Below are 10,404 nucleotides of genomic sequence, written 5' to 3' on the forward strand. Positions count from 1 at the left end.
TTAGGTTAAAAGGTAACCCATCCCTATAATAAGGCTGTGAGAATTTCTGTTTGATATTGATTCAATTGACTGAGACTGTTTGCTTGTGGAAATTGATAGAACCCAGAAGAAGATGACAGAGTGACCATAGATCTCAAGGGATCAGTACAGCACTGAGCATGTGAGTCACAATGGATGGACAGAGTGAACAAAGGCTGGGAAGATACCAATGTGGCGGGGTTAGTGGCACTATGCTTCCAATAATATCTCCTTTCTTCTCTTACTATAGTGCATAGTTAGTTGATCATACTTATTTAGTGTACTGAGCACACCGTGCTTGTGGTTTCTACATATTTTCAAAAAGTATTATTTTGTCTATAATAGGCTCTGTCAAGCTCATTTAAATTGGTATACACATTCCTAACATGTTTTTGGTTCCGTTTATTTAAGAAAGCACAACATAAAAATATTCTATAATATTGAAGTTTCAAATTTCATTTTTCACCTTCTCATGTAGGAAACTTGGGGGGGGTCACCAGATCTGTTTTTGTTTTTAGATAGTTCACCAGAAATAAAGACTTTTTAAAATTACTTTCTATTTTCTATTTATGACTATTTTCTAATATTGAAGTGTAAAGATACATTTTTTCAATTTGTCTTTCTGAAGCAGCTGGTAGGGGGGAGCAGAATCCTTGCATTTCATTACAGTTAGAATTGATGCTGCTGAGAAATGTATCAACTAACTAATCAATGTAAAACATTGTAACAGTCTGCACCTGGATTGAGTTGTTAGACGGAAAGAGAGGAACAATAAAAACATTTTAAAAGTCTTTATTTCTGATGAACTTTCTGAAATAAACTAGAACTACAGCTACAGCAAGAATTAAAAAGCAACAATTTGACTGGATTGTCATGGGTTACTATGCTAGTGCAAATTTGCCCAATTTTTGCCATTAATTACTGCACTAGAGTGATTTTCCAAATATTTAACACATTTCACATAACCATGCCAACAACATATGGCAGAGCCTGTGACTGTGGCCATGTGGTATAGTGGGCCCAGTGGTACACTGATTAATATGCAGTTTCAATACATATTTATGAAAAGTGTCTTATTCACAAAGGTTACAGAGTTATATATCATATCATACTTTATAACTGTCTCAATTTTGGCAAGACAGTGTGATTTTGGGGGCTTGTCCTGTCCCTGCAGGAGCCATTCAATGTCCCTAATTTTGCACAAGCCCTAGAGATCATTTTCAGGACTTTTGTCTGCCCCATTTTTGCCATGTGCTCCTTTTTTTTTTTTTTTTACATATTCTTTATTTGGTTTTCTTTTTTTTAAACAGAAAAACAGGACAAAGGCAATATACAGAAAGAAGAAAAAAATAAATTATAATAAAATCAGCAAGGGTTTCCCCTTGACTGTGTTCACAAAGCAATTTTACATTCATCACCATCGGTAGTTACATAATTAGTAGTGCGATCTTCTGAACAATAAGGCTGTTATATATTAACATGTTTATTCAATTTTGTCAAGGGTTTTCCAAAACAATAAACAGAATAGGGGTGGATCAGCGCATCACAATCTATTGATACTGTGATTTGTCTTAGCGGAAAATGCACATAAAAGAGTGTGTTTAAACTGTATTGTATGTGCTGCAAAGGAATATTCGGCTCAGGTAGGGTTAATATTCCCTCTCAGACAGGTAATTAAGTGGCAGCTGAAAGAGGATCTACCTAGCAATGTAAAAGGGCTATGTGAGCACAGTTCAGAGCTTTTCAAACACCTCCTAGAGTGGAGGGAAGTGAGGGGCTGTGAGAGACAGAGCTGGGCAGAAGGAGCTTTGGTGCCAGCAAGAGAGTTCCAGAGCTTGGAGCCTAAATCCCTTGTGTGGAAAGAAAGAGAAAAGGACTGGCAGAGGCTAGTGAGTCTGAGTCCCAGGAGGTTAAGATAGCAGGGCTGAGTGTGAAGCCCAAATACTTCAAAGTGCAAGAGGATGAGAGTTTCCCTTGATGGTGAGCGACCAGAGGGGGGAAACCCCTGAATGTATTTGCTGACCTGTACCCTGCATGTTCTACAGTGAAGTTGTTTAACTGTAACCTGAACATTTTTTCTGTTGCCTTTTCGTTGGGAATGCCCAGTGCATAATAAACCTGTGTTTTTGTCTGAAGCCTTGGTGTCCCTGTCTCTTAGCTCAAAAATCCTATACTACCTGCCTACCAAACGCTAATTCCCCCATAAAAGTGCATGTGCAGGCCAGTGGCATGTCACAATACATATTTACATATCAATCTACCTTTGAGCTCGTAGTATAGGGAGGTTACACTGTTTTATTCTGCAATACACACCAAGTGATATCACGTAGTAGCTAAAATACAGGTATTGTCTAATGTTGCTTTGAATAAGACCCAGGACGCCCAGACTTTGATATATCAATTAGGGGATTGACTTGTAAATGAAAGTAGTTCTTCCATTCGTTGTATATGATTTAATTTTACTACCCATTCACCAACTGTGGGTGACCTGGGACATTTCCATAGTCTGGGGATTACAGTTCTGGCTGCTGCAATTGCAAAGGCTACAAAACCCGGTACAGGTACAATTTTCAACAGTGTGTTAGGGGATGGAATAGATATTAATGCTAAAGACAGATCAGGTGAAATATCTATTCCCATGACTTTAGAAATTAACTGAAAAACTGAAACCCAAAAGAGTTGTATTAACTGGCAATCCCACCATATGTGCTTCATATCCCCTTTCTGCATCTTGCATCGCCAACAGCTATCCGACACCCCAGGGTAGATAGTATGCAAGATGGCGGGGCATTTGTACCATCTGTTAAGTTTCTTTTAGTTCGTCTCTTGTGCTTTGCATGCAGTTGCCAGATTGTGCATGAGTGCAAAGGACTGTTCCCAATCCCCAGCGCTAAATTAAGTATTAAAGTCCCTTTCCCATTGTGTTTTAAATTTAAGTTCTTGTGAACCTTTCAGGTCGAGAATTATGGAGTACACTTGTGCCAAAGTATGAGTGGGTTTAATTTTGGCGAAACACAACATCAAAAGCAGTGGTTTCTGCTAACAAGTTTTTCTCTGGGTTTGCTCAAAACCAGTGGGTGATTTGGTGGTACATAAACTTCTGTGAAAAGGAGTGCGTGGGGGTCTCCAAAATATTTTCTAAAGGGGCCACTCCTGTTGAACTTCTCACCTTTATGAAGGGATAATTTTTCCTATGACGCTTAGCCAGAAAGCCATTACTAAGGATACCCGGGGGAAATGCTGGATTCCCAATTAAGGGTGTCCTTGGTCCTGATCTGATTGATAGCGGTATTTGTCTTATAAGCTTGTCCCAGACCACTAATATATTATGTGTTGTTATGGGTAGCGTCAAAGTGTCCAGTCTGTCTCTAGGATTTATCCATGGTAATGACGCTATCGGCTGCCTCATCTGAAATTGTTCTTTCCTAGTCACCCATGGCAGCCATTCACCAATGGGTTAAATCCACTCACCAGGCCAATGGACAGGATCCTCCCCAAGCAATTAAAAGCGCCCGCCCCCTTATACTCACTGTCTTTTTTTCCTGTCCACGGGCTGATGGTGCAGGTGGATGATTCCCAGCAGTAAGGGGGCTCTCTGCTCTCTCTCTCGGTTCCCCCTTACAGTTGCTGAAGTCCCAGTAGCTCCCCCTGAGTTGGGGTTAGCAAGGGAGGGACCAGGCGTTTGCGTGGAGGCATCCTGTGTCCAGCCGTACCTCCCGTAGTATGCGGGTTAGGGAGGCGAAGGAGGTGTGGCGCAGTGTGGCGCCGAAACCGGAAGTGACGTCACAACTACCGCAAGAGTTTCCTACACTAGGCTGGATGCGGAGCGCCGTATGGGCGGAAGTACCTCAGGCGCCATTTTGGAATCTGGCAGCATGGCGAACCGGAAGTGGGGTTTTCGCGCCTGAGATGCGCCAAACAGTATTTTAGTGCGTTCAGGTAGGCAGGGATGCCCTTCTTTAAAAAGTTTCTTTGCTACTTGTGACACTGGGTCCTGCAGGAGCCTGTTTATTCTGCTGATACAGGTATGTGCAGTAGTATTATGCTGCCAGGATATTTTTGTTTGTCTAGGAGATAGACTAAAAGTTTGTTTTTATGCAGCACCTCTATGGAGTCGGGAATGCCGGGCAAACCACCTCACCCCAAAGGGAAAAGGTGAGACGTATCCTAATGCCTGTGTGCTAAGAGAGAGAGAGAATTGTGCAGGAGGTTAATATTTGTTTTTTCTATATAATTACACAGCCTTCCTGCCACTGAGAAGAAAGACAAAACGCCAGAAAAGGCTACGTCAGTTCAAGCTCCAGGAGAACCAGGAGTGTCAGCTTCTCTTGAAAATCAAGCTTTTGCTGAATCTTTGGCTGCGGTCATTAAGCAAGCGGTGGTGCAAGGTTTTCAGGAAGTAGCAACTTCTAAAAAGAGGGCAAGACATGGTTACTCAAGACAAATAGATTCCCTTTCTGAGGTTTCGGAGGGAGAACTTTCGGAAGATTCAGAATTAGATTCTCCTTTAGGTTCGGAAGAAGGGGAGATTGACATGGAGGAGGACTCCAATTTTGATCTGGCAGTGATCGAGCCTCTGATAAAAGCAGTTAGGCAGACGCTGACGTTCCCCATGGAACCTGCCAAATTATCTTCAGCTGATAAGTTGTTCCCGTCTCTGAAGAAGAGGTCGGTATGCTTTCCAGTTCACGCCTCAATTAAAGATATTATTATGGCAGAATGGAAAAAAAACAGAAAAAAGACCTCAGACTGCAGGAAAATTTCTTAAGAAATATCCATTTGCAGAAGAGGATTCGAAATTTTGGGATTCATCCCCTAAGGTGGATGCAGCGGTTGTGAGACTGGCAAGAAAGACCACCTTACCGGTGGATGATGCGGCAGCTTTCAGAGAACCGATGGAGAAAAAGATTGAATTTAATCTTAAAAAATCTTTTGGAGCAGCAGGGGCAGCCTGTAGACCGGCAGTGGCGCTCACTTCAGTTTCGCGAGCCTTAAAAGTGTGGCTAGCTGAGGTAGAAGAAGCAATCTCATCTAATGTAAAAAGACCTAAAGTGTTGGAAATGCTGGCTGACTGTAAGTTGGCGGTTGATTTTATGTCAGAAGCTTCTATTGATCTAGTCCACTTTATGGCAAGATCTATGGCACTGTCGGTGGCAGCAAGGAGAGCGTTGTGGCTTAAACCTTGGGCAGCAGATGCAGCCTCGAAATCCAACTTATGCCAACTACCATTTGAGGGAGAAATGTTGTTTGGAGAGAGATTGGATACAATCATCAAGAAAGTATCTGGAGGAAAAAGTGTATTCCTTCCTCAGGAAGGAAGAAACAAAAGGATGAGGTTTGATACATCTTTTCACAGAGAGAAGGAGAGATCATTTAGAACATCCAAACAATATAAGCAAGGGAAAGAATTTAACAGACAGTCGTCCTGGAGATCGGGCCGTCAAAGCTCAAGAGGCAATTTCAGGAGATCGAGAGGTTTCTCCACCTCAGGCTCAACGGCTCAGCAGCAATGAGGGTGTCTTGGCTCAGACGAAAGTAGGAGGCAGATTGGCGCTATTCGCTCAGGTCTGGGCCAGAAACATTCAGGATCGCTGGGTATGCGATACAATAGAAAGAGGTTTTTGTTTAGAGTTTTCAAAAATTCCCAAAGAAGATTATTTTGTAACTTCATCTTTGCAGGAGTCAGAAGAAGCGCAAGGTCTGTTCCAGGAGTACATAGATCAGCTATTTGCTTCCGAGGCAATAGAAGTCGTTCCTCCTTTCGAACAAAGAAGGGGGTTTTATTCAAGATTATTCCTAGTAAAGAAGGCTTCAGGCGCTATGAGGCCAGTATTAGACATGAGGAGGCTAAACAAATTTCTACAAAAAAAGAAATTCAAGATGGAGTCCCTAGCATCAGTGATACAGGCGATCTCGGTTGGGGATTGGCTCACCAACATCGACTTGAAGGATGCGTATTTTCATGTGCCAATTTGTCAGGACCACAGAAAGTTTCTGAGGTTCGAAGTGGGAGGGGTACATGTGCAATTCAAATGTCTCCCATTTGGCCTGTCGCAATCCCCAAGAGTGTTCACAAAGATTTTGGTGACATTAATAGCCGAATTAAGGAAGGAAGGAATTTCAGTCTTTCATTACTTAGACGATATTCTGGTAACGGCAAGAACAAAGAGAGAGGCAGAGATTCAAACAACGAGGGTGTTGGAATCGCTAGAGCTACACGGCTGGATAGTGAATTTGGAAAAGAGCAGTCTAGTTCCATCAAAGTCTCTCGTCTTTTTAGGGGCTCTTTTCCAGACACAAAGGAATTTGGTAAGTCTTCCTCTTCTAAAACAAAGGAAGATTATTCAGGCGATAGAAGACTTCAGAAGTCAGGAAGTAGTCTCAGTGCGCCAGTGTTTGAAGATCATGGGATTGATGTCCTCAACGATCCAGATCGTAAAATGGTCAAGGTGGCATTCAAGACCATTACAAAATTTTGTGCTCAGGAAAGTAAAAAATCCTCAAGAAAACCTACGAGAAAAATTGACTCTGTCTCAAGAATTAAAAAACGTCCTAAATTGGTGGTGTGTTCCAGAGAATTTGGGAAGAGGTACCCCACTAGAGGAGCCAGACTGGATAACAGTTACAACAGATGCATCAGGAGTCGGCTGGGGAGCCTACATAGGAGATGTATGCGTTCAAGGTTCTTGGGAGTTAAGTCACGTCTCCTCAAATGTCATAGAGTTAAAGGCAATAAAAGAGGCGCTTTTAGCCTTGGCAGACCATCTGAAAGGAAGAAGTGTAAAGGTGTTTTCCGACAACACCACAGCAGTGGCCTATGTGCAGAAGCAAGGAGGTACAAGAAGCCTGGTCTTGTCGGAGGAAGTAAAACCAATTTTTCAGTGGGCAGAGTCTTGCCTAGAAAATATCACTGCAGTACATCTTCCAGGAATAGAAAACCAAAAAGCAGATTTTCTAAGTCGAAGTCGAGTGGATATCTTTCAAGATCTGGTAGATACTTGGGGAGTACCGGAGATAGATGCCATGGCTACCATTCACAACAGGAAGTGCAGAAGGTTTTTTTCCAGATTCCCATGCACAGAGGCAGAAGCCGTAGATGGTCTAAGGCAGGACTGGTCAAGAGAACTAATCTTTGTGTTCCCTCCAATTCCCCTGGTCTGGAAGGTCCTAAAGAAAATAGAGCGAGAAAAGGCCAATGCTATAGTAATAGCACCATACTGGCCAAGAAGACCTTGGTTTCCTCTTCTACACAGACTGTCCTTAGGACAGCCCAAGCAGATTCCGAGGTTCCCAGGTTGGTTGTCCCAGGGACTAGTTCAGTTTCACAAGGAAGATCACCTTTGCTTGACGGCCTGGAGGTTGAGAGGAGGAGACTGAGAGAACTAGTGTACAAAGAGAAGTTAGTAGATTTTCTGTTGAATGCAAGGAAAAGATCTACATCTACACAATACTATAAGATCTGGGAGACGTTTGTGAGATCTATGCTGGCAGAAGGGCGAGACCCAGGTTGTCCTTCAGCATCTATGGTGGTCGATTTTTTGTTCGCTGGATATGAGAGAGGCCTTCATTTAAGTACCCTCAAAGTGCAGGTGTCGGCTATTTCAGCACTCTCAGGAAAAACTTGGGCGGTAGATCCGTTGGTCCTGAGATTCTTCAATGCCTTTAAGAGGGTAAAACCACGCATCCGAAGCTTTTCGCCTCCCTGGGATCTTCCGTTTGTCCTAGACAGTTTGACGAAGCCACCTTTTGAGCCTTTAGAGGACGTTTCCATATGGAATCTTACACTTAAGGTTGTTTTTCTAGTTGCCGTGACGTCAGCATGCAGAGTGGGCGAGCTGGCAGCATTATCAGCTCTGGAGCCATTCACTGTAATTTATGAAGACAAAGTGGTTTTGAGACCTACTTTCAAATTTCTTCCAAAAGTGATATCTGACTTCCATATGGATTTAGAAGTTACACTTCCTTCATTTTGTCCTTCGCCAAAGTCAGAAAAGGAGAGACAATGGCATAAACTGGATTTGGTCAGAGCCCTCACAATATACCTGGATAGAACAAAATCATGGAGAAAGTCGGATCATTTGTTTGTGATTCCTGGCGGTTTCAGAAAGGGGAAAACTCCATCTAAGAAGACGTTGAGTTCTTGGATAGTAGCAGCAATTGCGAAGACGTACAATGCAGCTGGCAGGAAGGTTCCCCGGGGATTGAAAGCCCATTCCACCCGAGCTCTAGCAAGTTCCTGGGCGATGGAGGCAAAGGCATCGCCAGAAGCGATTTGCAGGGCGGCGAGATGGTCCTCCATCAATACATTTATTAAGCATTATAGATTGGATATTCTTTCCTCCCAGGAAACAAAATTTGGGAGAAAGATTTTGCAGTCTGTTGCGAATATTTCAAAATAAAGTGTGTTATGTTACTGCATTATGTGTCAAGTGTCAAGTCCCTCCCTGTAGCTTTGGTAGTTCCCATTGGTGAATGGCTGCCATGGGTGACTAGGAAAACAGGAAATTTTTTATTACTTACCGTAATTTCTGTTTCCTGGTCACTTTCCATGGCAGCATTCACCAAAAACTACCCACCCCTTGTTTTTGTGTGAGCTGTTCAACTAAGACAGTGAGTATAAGGGGGCGGGCGCTTTTAATTGCTTGGGGAGGATCCTGTCCATTGGCCTGGTGAGTGGATTTAACCCATTGGTGAATGCTGCCATGGAAAGTGACCAGGAAACAGAAATTACGGTAAGTAATAAAAAATTTCCTGTTATTTGGATCCACTCTTTTTGATCCAGGTGATGAAAGCAGTCTATTAATCTAGTACAGGTTGCCGCTTGCCAATAAGTGTAAGTCAGGTAGGCCTGCTCCCCCTTTCTGCTTACATCTGTGTAAGGTTGTTAATTTAATTTGTGGTGGTTTATTGGCCCAGATGAATTATGTAAGAAGTCCATTAGCATTCTGGAAGAAGCTCTTTTTAGGTGGAATTGAGGGTTTGAAAAAGATATAGAAATTTTGGAAGCACTATCATTTTTATAAAGTTAATCCTCCCAAACCAGGTGAGCTTTGATTGGTCTATCTTCTGCAAGTCTGGTTAAGCAATTTAGAATAATTGAGTGTTGCAGCTGTGGAACTGTCTTGAGGGACCAGGATCCCTAGGTATTTAAGAGATTTAGGCTGCCATGTAAATGGGAAGTTTTGCTGTAATCTTAACACTTCTGCCTTGGATAAAGATACATTCAATGCCTCCGACTTAGTCTTATTAATTTGAAAATTGCTATAAAGGCTGAATCTCTCTAGCTCTTGCATGAGTGGCGGTATTGATAGGAATGGAGACTTCACATAGACTAAAAGGTCGTCTGCAAATGCAGCTGTTTTAACCTCTCAGGTTGTGTATTTGCACTCCTTGTATTAAGTTGTTGCTCCTAATTGCAGTTATTAAATGTTCTATTGTCCGTATATATAGCAGGGGAGACAAAGGACACCCTTGGTGTGTTCCATTTGAAAGGGAGAAGGCTTCTGACAATGTCCCGTTTATTCTAATCCGAGTTGTTGGAACCGTGTATAGTGCCCCGATTTTAGATATGAACATCTGTCCCAGGCCAGCCTGCAGGAGGGATTTTCTTAAGAATTTCCAACTCACATGATCAAAAGCCATCTCCGCGTCCGTTGAAAGCAATAACAATGGGATTTTATGCCTTTGATCAAATTGGCGGAAGGAGAAGGTCTTGATCGTGTTGTCCCTCGCCTCTTGCCCAAACCCCACCTGGTCAGTGTGTATAAGTGTATTTAGCAGGGGTTTTAGCCTATTCCCTAACATCTTGGCATACAGTTTTGTATTCGACATTCAACAAGGAGATAGGCCGATAACTTTTAAAAAAAATTCCGGTCCTTACTTGGTTTGGGTATTACTGTTATGGTCACTTCCAAAAAGGACTGGGAGGGTGGTTCCTTGTCTGTTATTGCATTGAATGCTGGTATGATAATTGATGCCAGGGAATCCCCTAAATATTTATACAACCCAATGGTAAAGCCATCAGGCCCTGGACACTTCCCCTGTGGAGATGTGGAAATGGCGAATTTGAGTTCCTCCTGGAGGAAGGGCTGATTCAATGCTTCTTGTACTGTATGTCTGGATCTAGTATTCGCGTATGTGTAGTTTCGGATATGTAATCCTTTAAATGTTGTTCGTTAAGGGGTGCAGCTAACTGTATATTATACAATTTGGAGTAATATTGTTTAAAAGTCTGGGCTATCTTATTAGTATGGTAGGTGATTTGTCCCTCAGCAGTTTGGATATCCTGGATATAGTTTGTGTTGTTGCTGTTTATACAATTTCGCCAACAGTACCACACTTATTACCCCACGCATAGAATTTCCCCTTGCCTCTCTCTACATTTTT

The 10,404-nt window shown here is 42.5% G+C and overlaps 1 protein-coding gene across 4 annotated transcripts; it reads left to right on the forward strand.

Annotated features, from left to right (window-relative positions):
• The first annotated feature begins 3,452 nt into the window (after window positions 1-3,452).
• Window positions 3,453-5,727, forward strand: LOC121400542. 4 transcript variants are annotated; one of them, XM_041583861.1, is made up of 3 exons: window positions 3,453-4,043; window positions 4,120-4,173; window positions 4,261-5,727. In XM_041583861.1, the coding sequence occupies exons 2-3, from the start codon at window positions 4,127-4,129 to the stop codon at window positions 4,784-4,786; spliced, it is 573 nt and encodes a 190-aa protein (XP_041439795.1). In that variant the 5' UTR covers window positions 3,453-4,043; window positions 4,120-4,126; the 3' UTR covers window positions 4,787-5,727. The 4 variants fall into 3 exon arrangements, with proteins under 4 accessions (XP_041439795.1, XP_041439793.1, XP_041439794.1 ...); XM_041583859.1 differs by having other exon boundaries at window positions 3,453-4,173; XM_041583857.1 differs by having other exon boundaries at window positions 4,120-5,727.
• The last annotated feature ends 4,677 nt before the right edge of the window (window positions 5,728-10,404 follow it).

The sequence above is a fragment of the Xenopus laevis genome, chromosome 2S, assembly GCF_017654675.1.
Source record: "Xenopus laevis strain J_2021 chromosome 2S, Xenopus_laevis_v10.1, whole genome shotgun sequence".
Lineage (NCBI taxonomy): Eukaryota > Metazoa > Chordata > Amphibia > Anura > Pipidae > Xenopus > Xenopus laevis.

Excerpts from the sequence above, each read along its gene's own strand:
- LOC121400542 (XM_041583859.1), top strand. The coding sequence starts at position 4,914 with ATGGAGAAAAAGATTGAATTTAATCTTAAAAAATCTTTTGGAGCAGCA.